This window comes from Schistocerca cancellata, chromosome 3, assembly GCF_023864275.1.
Source record: "Schistocerca cancellata isolate TAMUIC-IGC-003103 chromosome 3, iqSchCanc2.1, whole genome shotgun sequence".
Classification (NCBI taxonomy): domain Eukaryota; kingdom Metazoa; phylum Arthropoda; class Insecta; order Orthoptera; family Acrididae; genus Schistocerca; species Schistocerca cancellata.
Genome location: NC_064628.1, coordinates 281145895 through 281165368, shown reverse-complemented (window position 1 = coordinate 281165368; position 19474 = coordinate 281145895). Strand labels below are relative to the sequence as shown.

Genomic DNA, 19474 nt, shown 5'->3' with positions numbered 1-19474 from the left:
ATAAAGTTTCTTTTCTGCAAATGGCTGCTGGTTTTAACGACGACTATTAATAGCGTAACTTCTTTAGAACTATGCATTTACTCGTTACTTACAAAAAGATGATTAACTCAGCGTAGTAATATGTGGGGCTTTAATGAAAACTAGTGGTACTGTCAGTGCACCCGAAAAATCAGCTGTTGCAACGGATGCTGTAGATCATTCATCTGTGGAATTTCTTGGTATAGTATAGATACACTAAGTGATCAAAAGTACCCGGACACCTGCCTGAAAATTACTTACAAGTTCGTGGCGCCCTCCATCGGTAATGCTGGAATTCAATACGGTGTTGGCCCACTCTTAGCCTTCATGACAGTTTCCACTCTCGCAGGCATACGTTCAATCAGGTGCTGGGAGATTTCTTGTGGAATGACAGACCATTCTTCACGGATTGCTGCACTGAGGAAAGATATCGATGTCGGTCGGTGAGTCCTGGCACGAAGTCGGCGTTCCAAACTATCCCAAAGGTATTCTGTAGGATTCAGGTCATGACTCTGTGCAGGCCAGTCCTTTAAAGGGATGTTATTGTCGTATAACCACTCCGCCTCAGGCCGTGCATTACTAAAAGGTGCTCGATCGTGTTGAACGATGCAATCGCCATCCCCGAATCGCTCTTAAAAAGTGACAAGGCGCCCGGGGTACCCGCGTTGTTTGAGGCGCCTTGTCATGGTCCGTGCGGCTCACCCCGCCGGAGGTTAGACGAGTCCTCCCTCGGTTTAAGTTAGATTAAGTAGTGTGTAGGCTTAGGGACCGACGACCTAAATAGTTTGGTCCCATAAGACCTAAACACAAGAAAAAAAATAGTGGGAAGCAAGAAGGTGCTTAAAACATCAAAGTAGGCCTGTGCTGTGATAGTGCCACACAAAACAACAATGGGTGCAAGCCCCCTCCACGAAAAACACAACCACACCATACCACCATCGCCTCCGAATTTTACTGCTGGCACTACACACACTGGCAGGTGACGTTCACCGGGCATTCGCCATACCCACATCCTCCCATCGGATCGCCACCGTGATTCGTCACTCCACACAACGTTTTTCCACTGTTAAATCGTCCATTCTTGACACTACTTGCACCAAGTGAGGCGTTTGGCATTTACCGGAGTGATGTGTGGCTTATGAGCAGCCGCTTGACCATGAAATCCAAGTTTTCTCACCTCCCGTCCAACTGTCATAGTACTGCAGTGGATCCTGATGCAGTTTGGAATTCTTGTGTGATGGTCTGGATAGATGTCTGCCTATTACACATTACAACCCTCTTCAACTGTCGGCGGTCTCTGTCAGTCAACTGATGAGATCGGCCTGTACGCTTTTGTGCTGTACGTATCCCTTCACGTTTCCGCTTCACTATCACATCGGAAACAGGGGACCTAGGGATGTCAAGGAGTGTGGAAATCTCGCGTACAGACGTATGACACAAGTGACACCCAACCTCCTGACCACGTTCGAAGACAGTGAATTCCGCGGAGTGCCCCATTCTGCTCTCTCTCGATGTCTAAGGATTTCTGCCGTCGCTGATATGCAGTACCTGGCAGCAGGTGGCAGCACAATGCACCTAATATGAAAATCGTATATTTTTGGAGGTGTCCGGATACTTTTGATGATATGGATTAAGTACTTTTATCAAGCTTCCAGCTGCTGCGCCGTGTTGCTACAAGTGCTGGCTGGCTCTACAGCCACTCTTATTACCTCTAGTCTTCTATTTATGAGTTTCTCCAGTTCTTTTTTTTCGCTTCTTAAAAATTAAAGCTGATAACTGACTTAAAGCTTAATAATTCAAAGTAAGTTAATACCCAAGAAATACTTTTTTTTGCAACGAACATTTTCTTAAGTGCTAGTAACACGCTAAAACTGCTGAACGTTTTCCGGTGTCTTGAATATGACAAGTTTCGAAAATTTTAGTAGACTAATTACAGATGTATGCAGTTCAGTGCCCTTGGTTTGCTGAGGCAGTCCCGTTAATATCGATAAATGAGACGAACAGTAGACACCACATAAAATTATTACGCTGCATTGTTGACACTTACAAACTGATTATTGTTTGTGTACTCGTCATATTTATTTATCGTACAAACTGACCTGTATCAAACAAATCTGTATTTATTAACATTGTATTAAAGTCGCTAAAGTTTCCATACACAGTTAATGCTGTAACGTCTGTTACTTATGGTACTGGATTAAATTTTCAAAACTGCTGTTAAAATTTGTTTGTAAATGTGATGTAATCTTTCTTCCCGCTATGAATATCGGTATGAGAGCAGTTCCTACATCTAAAGAATTTTCCCAAGAGCATATTTTTCCCCTTGAACACCGTATGCAATATTAACCGAAGGTAATCAAATGACTGACCACCCCGGTAGCTGAGTGGTCAGCGTGACACAATCTCAATCCTAAGGGCCCGGGTTCTATTCCCGGCTGGGTCGGAGATTTTCTCTGCTCACGGACTGGGTGTTGTGTTGTCCTGATCATCATCATTTCATCCCCATCGACGCGCAAGTCGCCGATGTGGCGTCAAATCGAAAGACTTGCACCCGGCAAACGATCTACCCGATGGGAGGCCCTAGTCACATGACATTTACACTTTATCAAATGATTGTGACATGTTTGCACATTTATAAGCAGTACTGTGCTATGTATGGCCTATAAAAAGATGTATGAAAAGCCATCTTAAACCAGCTCCTTCAGAATGTGGATTCAGTGTCTTAGCCTCTGCTCCATTCCAATATTCTTCGAACTTCATTTACGTACACAACATAAAACCCAAATCAGAACTACCAAAGGAAGTGCTAGATCCAGGTCCTCCCAAATACAAGTCCAAAGTAGTAAGCAAAGCACCACATTGCTGTGGGTGCACCTGATCGTCACGATTTCATTTTTTCTGGCTTTCGTCCTCACACCAAGCGTGGCGGAGCAGTGGTAACACACTGGACTCGTATTTCGGCGTAAGTCGGTTCAAATCTGCGTCCGACCACCCACATTTACGTTTTCCGTGATTTCCCTAAATTAATTAAGGCCACTGCCGAGTTGATTCCTCTGTAAACAGTACGAAAAACTCCCTGCCCCATTCTTCCCTCACCGGAGCTTGTGCTCCGTCTCTTATAACCGCGTCGATGAAGGCGTCTAAAACTCCGAAAACTGTTTGGCATTATATTTGTTTTTGTACGCGTGTGTTGTGCCTCACGCTGTCATTTTTACAGCGTTTATTTTTCTCTGTAATGATCTGAGAACGGCCTTCTTCTTCTGCCTACAGTGTTTGCAACTGCTGAGAACTTCGCAGCGCTGATGGTCGCTCGCAGCTTGCAAGGAGTCGCCTCATCCAGTATCGGCGTGTCAGGTAATGAAAGGAAATCGTCATTATAACAGTTTGAAATTAAAAGCCTTCACTCCATATACTGAATATTAAAGGTATGTAAAAAATTTTGTGGTTCATGGTGTGGGTTCCTGTTGTCATGTCCTAGTTCATGAACCACGGGCAACGTATGAGTGGCCAAGTAAGTGGTCCTGGCAGTCAGGATACCAGTTACTTTGGAATAAGGCTGGGCATCTCGGACACATTCTGAATCGTGGTCACCTTTGTGCTCAGACGGCAAAGACTACCAAATCCACCGGTTAGTCCCTCAACCGTTAGTGGTAAAACCCAATGGGACCCGGGGCAAGTAAGGCTAGCAAGCTGCTTCCCTGGTACTTTAAATATGATGCTGGCAACAATCAGAGCAAAATTCCTCGGACCTTTGGAGGTGTCGGAGTCCCACCTCTAATTGACAAACCAGGGACTCCTAAGATACGACTCGGCAAACGAATGGTAACGAGATGGGGAGCTATTAATATCAATGGGGGCTACTCTGGGAAGAAGGTAGAGTTGGCAGAGGCTGCAAGTAAGATGGGGTTGGACGTTTTAGCTGTTAGTGGCAATCGGGTAAGGGGTGAGAAAGAAGAGGAAATGGGAGAATACAAGGTTTACCTGTCAGAAGTCAAAGCAGGAATAGCAGAATGGGGTGTAGGGCTTTACATCAGGAAAGAAATGGAATCCAGCGTAGTTGCAATAAGGTACGTAAACGAACGACTGACGTGGATAGATTTGATAGTGTCTAACAAGAAAATTGGGATTGTGTCAGTATATTCGCATTGTGAATGGACAGATCAAGATAAGATGGATAGTTTTTATGACGCACTCAGTGACGTAGTTGTTGGAGTAAAGGACAAGGACAGTGTTCTGCTCATGGGTGATTTTAATGCCAGGATTGGAAATCGAACAGAAGAGTATGAAAAGGTTATGGGTAAATTTGGAGAGGATATGGAGGCTAACAGGAACGGGAAACAACTCTTGGATTTCTGTGCCAGTATGGGCTTAGTAATCACAAACTCCTTTTTTAAACATAAGAACATTCACCGGTATACTTGGGAAGACAGGGGAATCAGATCTGTCATTGATTATATAATAACAGATCAGGAATTCAGGAAGGCTGTGAGGGATACACGTGTATTCAGGGGATTCTTTGGTGACACTGAACACTATTTAATCTGCAGTGAAATCGGTATTGTGAGGCCGAAAGTGCAGCAGGTCAGGTCCATATGTAGGAGGATAAGAGTGAAGAAACTTCAGGATAAGGAAATCAGGTACAAGTACATAACAGTGATCTCAGAAAAGTACCAGTTAGTTGAATGTAGTCAATTACAGTCATTGTAAAAGGAATGGACAAGGTACAGGGACACAGTACTAGGAGTGGCTAAAGAATGTCTTGGAACAGTAGTGTGTAAAGGTAGGATGAAGCAAACAGGTTGGTGGAATGACACAGTCAAGGCAGCCTGTAAAAGGAAAAAGATGGCTTATCAAAAATGGCTACATACTAGAACTCAGGTAGACAGAAAAAGTTATGTTGAAGAAAGAAACAAAGCCTAACAGATAATTGCAGCATCCAAGAAGAAATCTTGGGAAGACTTTGAAAACAGGTTGGAGACTTTGGGTCAAGCTGCTGGAAAACCATTCTGGAGTGTAATTAGCAGTCTTCGAAAGGGAGGTAAGAAGGAAATGACAAGTATTATGGACAGGTCAGGAAAACTGCTGGTGAGTCCTGTTGATGCCTTGGGCAGATGGAGGGAATATTTTGAAGAGTTGCTCAATGTCGGTGAAAATATGATCAGTAATGTTTCAGATTTCGATGTACAATGGGACAGGAGTGATGATGGAAATAGGATCACATTTTAGGAAGTGGAGAAAATGGTCAATATGTTGCAGTGCATTAAAGCGGCTGGGGTGGATGAAATTAAGTCGGAACTCATCAAATACAGTGGAATGTCAGGTCTTAAATGGCTACACAAGATAATTGAAACGGCGTGGGAGTCAGGACAGGTTCCATCAGACTGGACGAAAGCAGTAATCACACCAATCTTTAAACATGGAAACAGAAAAGATTGTAACAACTACAGAGGTATCTCTTTAATCAGCGTTGTGGGTAAAATCTTCTCAGGTTTTGTTGAAAGGAAAGTACGAGTATTAGTTGAGGACAAATTGGATGAAAATCAGTGTGGGTTTGGGCCTCTTAGAGCTTGTCAGGACCAGATCTTTAGCTTACGGCAAATAACGGAGAAGTGTTACGAGTGGATCAGGGAATTGTATCTATGCTTTATAGATCTAGAAAAGGCATATGACCGGGTTTCTAGAAGGAAGTTATTGTCTGTTCAACGAGATTATGGAATAGGAGGCAAACTTTTGCAAGCAATTAAAGGTCTTTACATAGATAGTCAGGCAGCAGTTAGAGTTGACGGTAAATTGAGTTCATGGTTCAGAGTAGTTTCAGGGGTAAGACAAGGCTGCAACCTGTCTCCACTGTTGTTCATATTATTTATGAATCATATGTTGAAAACAATAAACTGGCTGGGTGAGATTAAGATATGTGAACACAAAATAAGCAGTCTCGCATATGCGGATGACTTAGTTGTGATGGCAGATTCGATTGAAAGTTTGCAAAGTAATATTTCAGAGCTAGATCAGAAATGTAAGGACTATGGTATGAAGATTAACATCTCCAAAACGAAAGTAATGGCAGTGGGAAAGAGATATAAACGGATTGAATGCCAAATAGGAGGAACAAAGTTAGAACAGGTAGACAGTTTCAAGTACTTAGGATGCATAATCTCACAGGATGGCAACATAGTGAAAGAACTGGAAGCGAGGTGTAGCAAAGCTAATGCAGTGAGCGCTCAGCTACGATCTACTCTCTTCTCCAAGAAGGAAGTCAGTACCAAGACTAAGTTATCTGTGCACCGTTCAATCTTTCGACCAACTTTGTTGTATGGGAGCGAAAGCTGGGTGGATTCACGTTACCTTATCAATAAGGTTGAGGTTACGGATATGAAAGTAGCTAGGATGATTGCAGGTACTAGTAGATGGGACCTGCAGTCATCCTAGCTACTTTCATATCCGTAACCTCAACCTTATTGATAAGGTACTAGTAAATTGGAAGTTTCGGTACTCGTGGTCTAGGGGTAGCGTCTTTGATTCATAATCGAAACGTCTTCGGTCCCGGGTTCGATCCCCGCCACTGCCTAAATTTTGATAAATAATCAGCATCGGCGGCCGAAGACTTCCGGCATAAGAAGTCAGCCTCATTCTGCCAACGGCCTTGTCAAAGAGGGCGAAGGAGCGGATAGAGGTTCAGGGCACTCTCTTGTCGTAGGAGTGGGAAACTGCCCCTAAAGGCGGATGAATCAGCAATGATCAACAACATGAGGATGCAGAAGGCAATGGAAACCACTGCATTAAAGACACGTAACGTGTATCCACAGGACATCTGGCCTGTATTTGAAGAAGTGTTATGATGATCTCTCCATTGGCAAAAGATTCCGGAATAGTCCCCCATTCGGACCTCCGGGAGGGGACTGCCAAGGGGGAGGTTACCATGAGAAAAAGCTTGAATAATCAACGAAAGGATAACGTTCTACGAGTCGGGGCGTGGAATGTCAGAAGCTTGAACGTGGTAGGGAAACCAGAAAATCTGAAAAGGGAAATGCAAAGGCTCAATCTAGATATATTAGGGGTCAGTGAAGTGAAGTGGAAGGAAGATAAGGATTTCTGGTCAGATATCAACAGCAGCAGAAAATGGTATAACAGGTGTAGGATTCGTTATGAATAGGAAGGTAGGGCAGAGGGTGTGTTACTGTGAACTGTTCAGTGACCGGGTTGTTCTAATCAGAATCGACAGCAGACCAACACCGACAACGATAGTTCAAGTATACATGCCGACGTCGCAAGCTGAAGATGAACAGATAGAGGAAGTGTATGAGGATATTGAAAGGGTAATGCAGTATGTAAAGAGGGGCGAAAATCTAATAGTCATGGGCGACTGGAATGCAGTTGTAGGGGAAGGAGTAGAAGAAAAGGTTACAGGAGAATATGGGCTTGAGGTAAGGAATGAAAGAGGAGAAAGACTAATTGAGTTCTGTAACAAGTTTCAGCTAGTAATAGCGAATACCCTGTTCAAGAATCACAAGAGGAGGAGGTATACTTGGAAAAGGCCGGGAGATACGGGACGATTTCAATTAGATTACATCATGGTCAGACAGAGATTCCGAAATCAGATACTGGAATGTAAGGCGTACCAGGAGCAGATATAGACTCAGATCACAATATAGTAGTGATGAAGAGTAGGCTGAAGTTCAAGACATTAGTCAGTAAGAATCAATACACAAAGAAATGGGATACGGAAGTACTAAGGAATGACGAGATACGTTTGAAGTTCTCTAACGCTATAGGTACAGCAATAAGGAATAGTGCAGTAGGCAGTACAGTTGAAGAGGAATGGACATCTCTAAAAAGGGCCATCACAGAAGTTGGGAAGGAAAACATAGGTACAAAGAAGGTAGCTGCGAAGAAACCATGGGTAACAGAAGAAATACTTCAGTTGATTGATGAAAGGAGGAAGTACAAACATGTTCCGGGAAAATCAGGAATACAGAAATACAAGTCGCTGAGGAATGAAATAAATAGGAAGTGGAGGGAAGCTAAGACGAAATGGCTGCAGGAAAAATGTGAAGGCATCGAAAAAGATACGATTGTTGGAAGGACAGACTCAGCATACAGGAAAGTCAAAACAACCTTTGGTGACATTAAAAGCAACGGTGGTAACATTAAGAGTGCAACGGGAATTCCACTGTTAAATGCAGAGGAGAGAGAAGATAGGTGGAAAGAATACATTGAAAGCCTATATGAGGGTGAAGATTTGTCTGATGTGATAGAAGAAGAAACAGGAGTCGATTTAGAAGAGATAGGGGATCCAGTATTAGAATCGGAATTTAAAAGAGCTTTGGAGGACTTACGGTCAAATAAGGCAGAAGGGACATTCCATCAGAATTTCTAAAATCATTGGGGGAAGTGGCAACTAAACGACTATTCACGTTGGTGTGTAGAATATATGAGTCTGGCGATATACCATCTGACTTTCGGAAAAGCATCATCCACACAATTCCGAAGACGGAAAGAGCTGACAAGTGCGAGAATTATCGCACAATCAGCTTAACAGCTCATGCATCGAAGCTGCTTACAAGAATAATATACAGAAGAATGGAAAAGAAAATTGAGAATGCGCTAGGTGACGATCAGTTTGGCTTTAGGAAAAGTAAAGGGACGAGAGAGGCAATTCTGACGTTACAACTAATAATGGAAGCAATTCTAAAGAAAAATCAAGACACTTTAATAGGATTTGTCGACCTGGAAGAAGCGTTCGGCAATATAAAAAATGGTTCAAATGGCTCTGAGCACTATGGGACTTAACATCTTAGGTCATCAGTCCCCTAGAACTTAGAACTACTTAAACCCAACTAACCCAAGGACATCACACAACACCCAGCCACCACAAGGTAAAGAAAATCCCTGACCCCGCCGGTAATCGAACCCGGGAACCCGGGCGTGGGAAGCGAGAACGCTACCGCACGACCACGAGATGCGGGCTCGGCAATATAAAATGGTGCAAGCTGTTCGAGATTCTGAAAAAGGTAGGGGTAAGCTATAGGGAGAGACGGGTCATATACAATATGTACAACAAGCAAGAGGGAATAATAAGAGTGGACGATCAAGAACGAAGTGCTCGTATTAAGAAGGGTGTAAGACATAGAAGAAAGGTTCAGGAGTGGAATTAAAATACAAGTAGAAAGGATATCAATGATACCATTCGCTGATGACATTGCTATCCTGAGTGAAAGTGAAGAAGAATTAAATGATCTGCTGAACGGAATGAACAGTCTAATGAGTACACAGTATGGTTTGAGAGTAAATCGGAGAAAGACGAAGGTAATGAGAAGTAGTAGAAATGAGAACAGCGAGAAACTTAACATCAGGATTGATGGTCACGAAGTCAGTGAAGTTAAGGAATTCTGCTACCTAGGTAGTAAAATAACCAATGACGGACGGAGCAAGGAGGACATCAAAAGCAGACTCGCTATGGCAAAAAAGGCATTTCTGACCAAGAGAAGTCTACTAATATCAAATACCGGCCTTAATTTGAGGAAGAAATTTCTGAGGATGTACGTCTGGAGTACAGCATTGTATGGTAGTGAAACATGGACTGTGGGAAAACCGGAACAGAAGAGAATAGAAGCATTTGAGATGTCGTGCTATAGACGAATGTTGAAAATTAGGTGGACTGATAAGGTAAGGAATGAGGAGGTTCTACGCAGAATCGGAGAGGAAAGGAATGTATGGAAAACACTGATAAGGAGAAGGGACAGGATGATAGGACATCTGCTAAGACATGAGGGAATGACTTCCATGGTACTAGAGGGAGCTGTAGAGGGCAAAAACTGTAGAAGAAGACAGAGATTGGAGTACGTCAAGCAAATAATTGAGGACGTAGGTTGCAAGTGCTACTCTGAGATGAAGAGGTTAGCACAGGAAAGGAATTCGTGGCGGGCCGCATCAAACCAGTCAGTAGACTGATGATCAAATAAAAAAAGTAGATGGGAACAATGGCAGGAGGGTGCCCACAATGAGAAAATCAAAGAAAAACTGGGAAAAAACTCTATAGATGTAGCAGTCAGGGCGAACAGGCTTAGATGGTGGGGGCATGTTACACACATGGGAGAAGCAAGGTTACCCAAGAGACTCATGGGTTCAGCAGTAGAGGGTAGGAGGAGTCGGGGCAGACCAAGGAGAAGGTACCTGGATTCGGTTAAGAATGATTTTAAAAGTAATAGGCTTAACATCAGAAGAGGCATCAATGTTAGCACTGAATAGGGGATCATGGAGGAATTTTATAAGGGGGACTATGCTCCAGACTGAACGCTGAAAGGCATAATCAGTCTTAAATGATGATGATGATGATGATGATGTAAAAAATTGGCCGCCTTTATAGCCGAAGTTGCAACGCACGATGGTGCAGTAGTGTTTCGCCCGCAAGGCGACGAAAAGCAGTAGTGTAAAGTAACTGATCACTGGAGTTTGTACCATTACTTTCAGTTAGTCAGCTTTTTACTGTCATCCGTTCGCCGGAGCGTTCTTCATGCTTCTTGCTTCTGTTCAGAAGAGTGGCCTATATGCTTACACCAGTTAATCCATAACAAGACTACACTGACTCTCATTCTAGTCATACACATGGTACTAACACGCATGGCCCTTCATATCAGGTCGGACATATGGGCAACAGTAAACCATATGCTTCACAGCGTGGACAAGAATCACAGGTGCAGCAAGTGAAGGAGAGAAACCGATCGAGGCAGGCTTTAGCAGAGGCTATAGAGGCATTTGTTGTACTGGAGCCATTGTCGCTGGAGCCAGTTGCACTGGAGCTGGTGTCACTAGAGCCGTTGGCGATGTAGCCAGTAGTGCAGGGGCCAGTGGCGCAGAAGCCAAAGGAGCCAGTGGCGTTAAGTACTGGGCTGTAGGAGGTAGGGGCATGGGAGCAGAACTGGAAGGGGTGCTGTACGTGGAGGAGACACTGGAGCCTGAGGAGGCGACAGAGGCAGAGAAGATGTTGGAGCCTGAGGCAGCGCTCGAATCTGAGGAGGCGTTGGAGCCGGAAGGGGCTTTGGAACCAGAGGCGAAGGCATGGAGAAACTCAGAGCGATTTGAGAGTTGTACTCGAAACTGAAGAAGTACCAATATGTCAGAGGTCTGTGGTGCCTTATGAGAGGGTGGCAGAGGTATTCAGAGTATTGAAAGCATGTGAACGCAGGAGAGAGAGGCTACACTGGTTGACCAAAGACCCTGTGAAGTGGGCAGGGTGTCCTGCTGAAACCAGTTATCCTCTTCGCCATTTTAGAGTCTTAAGTGGGTGATAAACGCTTCTAAAGAGTGAATGCACCCAGTAGCCAAAGAAGAATGGAACTTTTTTAAACTTCTGAACAAATACCATAACAATTTCTTATAATATACATGCTTATTTAATCATCTGAACAAATGCTGTAACCATTTATTCGAATGTAAATACCATCCCTGTTTATGCAAACGTACAAACTAACGTTGCAAGGTGCAGGCTAATACGTTATCACCACACAGCAGTAACTGTTCATATATGTAATTTGGACGTGGCATACGAGGCAGTGGTGTCAGATTCGTGGATCACGAGTGGGAAGGTGTACTACGTGCTCAGCTAATGGAATTCTGATTGACAGAGCACCTAGTAGTCGACCTTAAGCCCAGAGAACAGTGAACTGTGAACTCCCAATGTAGACTAACTAGAGAGCGGCCACAGGTTACAAAACTATCCAGCAGAAGGATACCGCGAAAGAGAATCATGAAAGTCAGAATGTGTGTATTGTGGAAGCCTGTAGTAGAATCTCTTCTTGTTTTATTTTAACGAATAGTATTCATAAATTTGCATGAGAAAGCTGCATAAGAGAGAAAGAAAGCTAATACAAAAATCGTGTTTCTTCATGCATTAAGTAATATATTGTCTAACAAATTGTATCGTGGAACAGGTAGACTATACCTCTGCTTCAGTTTCATGACACTATTTTCTGTAGAGGTGCAGCAGATAACAAGAAAGCTCAAGAACAGATGAGCAAGCAAAGTGCACTGTGGCGGTTGCGTACAGTGGCCGCAGCAGTAAGACTGTGCTCGCCGGTGCTGCCGTTGTTCAGAGTCCCTTTTGGTCCCCGACTGGCGCGCAGGGCTGTGCGTGGTGGCGGCGCTGCAGCGGGAGGACGCGCGCCGCAGCCGGCTGCTGTGCTCCGTGCTGGGCAGCGTGGCGCTCGGCGTGCTGCTGGGCTACCCGCTGGGCGGCCTGCTCTACGCCTTCGTCGGCAAGCCGGCGCCCTTCCTCTGCGTCTCCGCTCTCGTCATCGTCGACATCGGTGAGTCGGCCTCATTTGCAATCCGTGCCTGCTCGAGACGAGCAAGTGGAGCCAACTTGCCGTGGACCAGACCGACATTTATTCACTGTGCAGTAGGGAGAGGTCGGATTAGTTTGCGAGGCTCTCAGGCAGACTTAGAGGCGCCGAGAGGTGAACACGCTAGAAATGTAACTTCGTCACTTCTGTCTTGAAGCCACAAACGAGCTAGGAAGAGTGCACTTCCTAGCTAGCTGAATGCAGACGCAATTGAAAGCTTGCGATTTTGGCAAACGCTCCTGTCGGTGGACGGCAGTCAAAACGTGATAAGTGGCAGATTCATTATCAGGGGAAGATACAGCGTCCTCTGAGAAGACGGTCTTACTTGGCATACGGGCGCAAGGCATTACACTGAGGCGAAAAAAGTCATGCGCTAGTGATATGCACACATACAGGTACAGGTAGTATCGCTTCCACAAGCTACAAAAAGGCGTTGCGTTGGCGGAGATGTCATTTGTACCAGGAGATTAATGTGAAAAGATTTGACCCGCCAGGGTAGCCGAGAGCGCTAATGCGCTGCTTCCTAGACTCGGGTAGGCGTGGCGGCCCCGGATCGAATCCGCCCAGCGGATTAATGACGAGGGCCGGTATGCCGGCCAGCCTGGATGTGGTTTTTAGGCGGTTTTCCACATCCCGCTAAGTGAATACCGGGCTGGTCCCCACGTGCCGCCTCAGTTACACGACTCACAGACATTTGAACACATCCGCACTATTTCATGACTTACACTAGACGCAGACAGCTGGGGTACACTCCTTCCGTCCCGGGGGGTTTGGGGTGGCGTCAGGAAGGTCATCCGGTCACCCTCTGCAATTAACACTGCCAAATCCGTCATAAAAAAGCCGACCCCACGTTGGAGCGGGGCACAGGCCCGAGAAAGAAAGAAATAACGAAAATAATGTGAAAAGGTTTCCGACGCGATTATAGCCGCACGATGTAATTAAGACTTTCAATGGGAGCGCATGGAACATTCCGTTTCGGAAATCTTTAGGGAGTCCAGTATTCCGAGATCCGCAGTGTCAAGTGTGTGCCAAGAATACCAGATTTCAGGAGTTACCTTTCACCAACAACAACGCAGTGGCCGAAAGCTTTCACTTAACGACCGAGAGCAACGGCGTTTGCGTAAAGTTGCCAGTGCTAACTGATAAGCGACTCTGCGTGAAATAACCGCAGAAAGCAATGTGGGACGTACGACGAATGTGTAAAGAATTTGGTGATAACGGGCTTTGGTAGCAGACGACATCGCCAACTGAGCCTCTCCTGGGCTCGTGACCATATCGGTTGGACCCTAGAAGACTGGAAAACCGTGGCCTGGTCGGAGGAGTATCGATTTCAGTTGGTCAGAGCTCCAGCGACACATGATAATAGGGTTCGAGTGTGGCGCAGACCCCAGGGGGCCTTGGACCCAAGTTATCAGCAAGGCACTGTGCAAGCTGATGTTGGCTCCGCAACGGTATGGGTTGTGTTTACGTGGAATGGATTGGGTCCTCGGTCATGTTCGGCTAGTTTGAGACCATCTGCAGCCATTCTCGGATTTCATGTTTCCAAACAACGATGAAATTTTTATAAATGACAATGCTCTACGTCACCGAGCCACCATTGTTCGCGATTGGTTTGAAAAACATTCTGGACAATTCAAGCGAATGGTTTGGCCGCCCAATTCCCCGACATGTAACACATTCAAAGTATTTGGGACGTAATCTAGAGGTCAGTTCGCGCACAAAATCCTGTACCGGCAACACTTTCGTAGTTATGGACGGCTATAGAGGCAGCTTGGCTTAATATTTCTGCAGGGAACTTCGAACGACCTTTTGAGTTCCTCCCACGTTTCGTTGATGCACTACACCGGGCAAAAGGAGATCCAATACCGCATTAGGAGGTATTCCATCACTTTTATCACCCCAGTGTATAACTGACGAAGACGTCATATCTTTTAATTGGGGTAATAAATACTCAGACTATGACACCACTACACAACACATTCGGGACACATTATTCCGGTTCTTAGTTATCTAGTGCTGTTGGCGAGATTCTTCCACAATTGTCTTAATAAGTGGTATATCACGTCGTTTTCAGTAACTATAAAGCGGTTTGTATGTCTAAAATGCAAAAACTCTGGCGTTGTGACGTTAGTTAGCCAGGTGAAATTGCATACATTTGTAGCACTCTTTTTATATTTGTTATACTACTATTTTTAACCTGTTCAGTGAGATCTGTTTCCTCGATGCTTGTCTTCTTTTTATGTGCTATTAATTATAAAACCGAGATGTATCGAAACTGTACTTATTAAATTAAGTAACACAATTGCCAGTCCGACTACGGACTATGAAGGATTCTGAAACTATGTTGAGTTTAAATTACATAAGAATTAATAAACCATACGTTGATGACAATGATCAATCAGGTGTGAGAGCTCATCTGAAAATTCAAACTGATATAATAATTGCCACGTGTAATGAAGTACTAAGTGAGAAAGGTTACTTGACTAAAATGTTCACAGTCATTGTATTTTGTTAACCGCTATGTTCAAAGATCAAGTCACTCCCGGAAAACATACCGCGAAGTTTAAATGATGTCACATTTAGTAACAATTAAACGAAGCAACGCTGAAAACACAAAAGCAAAAAACAACACAACACATCAAGAAATACACGTAATTAAGTAAAACTTTAAAACTTAATAATATAAACTTTTCATTTGCTAGAATCAATCCTTTCCATATTTAAGGAGCTTCCCTCACAAAAAGATAATGAATGCGGTTAAATTACACAACTGAACTAGTACTTTCAATTAACTAATAAAACTGACTTTTTCATTGGAACAGCAAAATTCAAGTTTCAATTTCTGCCACTTTCTAGATTTTCGTATCACAGTTTCTTACTATTCGAATAACATGCCCCTTGGTTAGTATAGCGATAAGGAAAAGGATTCTACCTGTTGGTACCAAAGATATAGGAAAATCATTAACACAATGAAATGACACAGTTTTACCTTGAGATGGAGTTGCTGTTGCGCAACGTAATGGTTTCGCCGCAACGATTATTAAGAAAAAGGCAGTTATGAGCAGATTTTAATATATTTGTCCAGAAAATACTCTTCTTTCAACAAACCTCTTGAAACTTCTCCGTGACTAATCACCCTACTGTGGCCCATACTATTGCCTGCTCATAATTTCCACAATGCCTTGGCATATATTTTGTGACCACACTGCCTACACATTTGCACATGTTCTACCGGTCTGCGCAGCATACGACGCCCAGTAGACACGTTGTCAGCAGGGAAGGTGTGGGGAGAGCAGAAGTGGTCGGGGCTGTGGACAGGTGCTGTAGGGGAAATGCGAGTACTGGAGGGGAAATGCCATTCTAAACTGAAACCTATTCTCACATTTTTTGTAACTATTAAGTGGAGCCCTTCCTTGCCAACACATACATGGTGACCATTCAGAAACATCTACCTCTGCTTTGGTTATAATCCAAAAAGAATTCCGCCGAAAATGCAGCGATTTATTTTCGCCTGGCTTGTTAACCATTTGTAACTTTCAGAGAAGCGTCAACAGTGGCAAGTTTTGAGTAAAACCTACATGTTTCTCTTGTTGCCATGTTAAAATTTGCTTCTTCTGCCAAAACACAGCAGAGTTCACACAGTCTCGCCTCAATAACACGTTATGCTGAGGCAGTTGCAAGAGAATTCTGAAACTGTGGTTAATTAAGTCATTTAAGTGAGAACTGAGGAAAAGTATCTTATGAAAAAGAACATCCTTGGTACAAGATAAAGGTGTAAGTCTTCACTTACGTTGTTCCAATGCCCATATCATTTCTTGTTTCACCAGCAGTCGATGGCTCTTAAAAATTACATTCTTCCATCAAAAATGTCTGTAGTCAGTGGAATAACACAGTAGATAATGAAGTTTTACGTAAAAACCATACGGAAAAATACTCCCCTCTTCTATCATTTGCCGAAATACTATTTTGATATCTCAAACGCTTTATGAAATATGAGGAATGTTGTGGACATCTCACTCTGGCTTTATCGCTGGCGCGGTGCGATCGCAAATGAGTGTGCTACGTCAGATCAGTTTTCTCAATATTGGTGACAGATAGGCCTCCATTCAAGTCGAAAGAAAAATTTTGTATGTCAGCTAATTTTCATACACAGCAACATGAGTGTGCTACGTCAGATCAGTTTTCTCAATATTGTGACAGATAGGCCTCCATTCAAGTCGAAAGAAAAATTTTGTATGTCAGCTAAATTTCATACACAACAACATATTATGTATTATGCACCAAACGCAAAATCATAGTGACTCCTATTTTTCATTGCAAACATTTTCGGATTTCGCGCAGTGTCTAACTTCCAAATAAATTTCACAATAACCGTGACCATTAACGAAATGATGGGCTCTTCATCACGAAGCTGGCATATAAAGCTATAAGTAAAGCAAAAGTGAAATTTGTTTACCGAACAGTTTCTGTAAAATCGTTTGACAAAGTTGCAGGCTGGGCGCCATGGTTCTGTTATCGCTGACCAACTGAAAGGTGGCAGACACTGCTGGCCTCCCCTTCTGAACAAACGAATGAACTCGCCCAGCGCTACAGACGAAATTGGCCACTGCGCATCAGCCACCATATCCTGCGTGGACTGTTATTTCACGTCTGACCTCTTTCACCGTTAACGTCCGACTCTTTTTACCCGCACTGCCATGCACTACAGAAGTTAATACCATTCAGGCAATATCTTTTGATTCTACACAGTGCAAATTCCCTAACACTGCCAGTGTGTCTGCTTATAACTTTCAAAAAATTGTTTCAATATTTGCAAGGATAAAATCTCACAATATTTAAATTAATTAGCACTGGCTAAAAAAGCATTGAAAATGAATAAATTTACAAACAGAGAATAACACTGAAAAAGCAAAAAGAAGTAATGTGCTAAGTATGAAGTGTTACAAATCTGAAGTACCACCCATTTATTTAGCCACCTAAACAAAGACGTAAACGTTCATTTCCCTCCAACACCAGTCACCAATACATCTAACTGAAAGTAACTGGGTCGCTAGCCTCACTATAAAATGTCCACTCTGTGACACAACGATAATTTTGTAACTACGAATCGTCAGGCCCCTATGACGCCCTTCGAGACCCAGCATCCATTCATAGGATCGATAAACTACATGTATATTAACACTAGAAGATCGGCAACTTATATCTACCGCACACAAAGGTTATGGTGGACACTGGAAATACAGTGACAACACAAAATACCTGAAAACACTTAAAAGAGGAAAAAACTACTAAGGACATGACATTATAAATTGAAAGTGGATGTCCTGTATTTATCTTCAATAATTCCCGTCTCCAAATCTTCACTCAACTTGAAGTGAAAAGTCTTAAAGAAGTCTCAGTAAAATCCTTAGAAACTCTGAATACCTATTGGAAGCTAGTTGCTCTAACAGCAAACTAGATGTCCTCGAGACTGCTAACAAATAGAATTCCTTCCTCCTACCCATAACTCAACAGTTTTTAGTTCCCTTCCGTGTCACCTCGTGCTGGGAAGTCTGTGCCTATCCGCTTCCCGCCGCTCCTGGTAGAGCTCGCAACTTCTTCCTTCGTCCATCACTTACACTCTGCGGTCTCTTGCAGCATTCCGCACTCGCTGATCATTCTCGTGACGGCATCACCAGACTATCTCTAACTGCCCGCAGTCACCACATTCTCCTGTGTCCTGTCTTCTCACTCTTTTGATTGATTCACAAAATATATAAAACCTAGTTGTTTACTAAGCTCCCGTCTCCTCCACTGAAGTGTAAGGTCGTCAGAAGTAAATTCCCATGTCTCAGAAACCAGAAATATTACTTTTCAAAATCAAAGTAATACTCTGTAGCTAAGAACTCACATCCATCTGGCTTTCATACATACCCATGGAGTTTCCGGGGTCACTATGGGACCACAAGCACTTCAGGTATACATAAGCTTCACAACCAAAATTACCATGGATGAGTTTACTTTGCTGTGTAGTTCCTGCATTTACTAGGCTCTTGTACCTGAGAGCGTAAACGAGCATTATGTCGCTTCACGATAGAAGCCCTTTCGTAGGGGATCAATCACCAGAAACGAATGTTTTTCTACCTTTGACTGATAAGGCCAACGTCCAAAGCAAGTTTCTCAAAAATGTTTCAGATGGCTCTGAGCACTATGGGACTTAACATCTGAGGTCATCAGTCCCCTATAACTTAGAACTACTTAAACCTAACTAACCTAAGGACATCACACACATCCATGCCCGAGGCAGGATTCGAACCTGCGACCGTAGCGGTCACGCGGTTCCAGACTGAAGCGCCTAGAACCGCACGGCCACACCGGCCGGCACAGGTTTCTCACATTGGCACTTTAACCAGAGGATGATAGATATTAACCTGAAAATTATCACCATAAAGTGAAACATTCTGGTTAAGGTCCCCTTAAATCAAACCAAAAAAACGCCATTTGTAACACGTGATGTTCCTGCGAGCGCTTGTAACGGCCGACGACACAACATTTTGTGCTGAAATATACAACATTACCGAGACATCAATTTGCTGTTTAAAGAACAGCGCCAGAAACATGATCTGGATAGTAAGAATTAACAGACGATTTTTTTTTTCATTTAGATCTTCATTGACCATATGACTTCACACGGCGGAAATAATGTGATACCTCCTAATATAGTGCTGGCCCTCCTTTTACCCAGCGTAGTGCACCAACTCAACATGGCGTGGACTCAACAAGTCGGTAGAAGTCCCCTGCAGAAATATTGAGCATGCGAAAGTGCCGTCGGTGCACGATTTTGTCCACCAATCGATCTCTCGATTCTGTCCCATAAATGTTCGATGGGATTCATGTTGGGCGATCTGGGTGGCCAAATCATTCGCTCGTGTTGTTCACAATGTTCTTCAAACCAATTGCGAACAACTGTGACCTGGTGACATGGCGACGGTCATCTGTAAAAATTCCATCATTGTTTCGAAACATGAAGTTCATGGACGACTGCAAATGGTCTCCACGTAGCCGAACATAACCATTTGTAGTCAATGATTTGCGCAGTTGGGCCAGAGGATCCAGTTCATTTCATATAAACACAG

General features: G+C 43.6%; 1 protein-coding gene across 1 annotated transcript in view; it reads left to right on the top strand.

Moving 5' to 3' along the window:
- The window catches only part of LOC126176262 (synaptic vesicular amine transporter-like), a 122819-nt gene that overhangs the window by 24190 nt on the left and 79155 nt on the right, over nt 1–19474 (top strand). Inside the window, exons 4-5 of the mRNA XM_049923409.1 lie at nt 3289–3372; nt 12141–12307. Of these exons, the coding sequence (XP_049779366.1) occupies nt 3289–3372; nt 12141–12307 (251 nt within the window). The remainder of the gene's footprint in view (nt 1–3288; nt 3373–12140; nt 12308–19474) is intronic.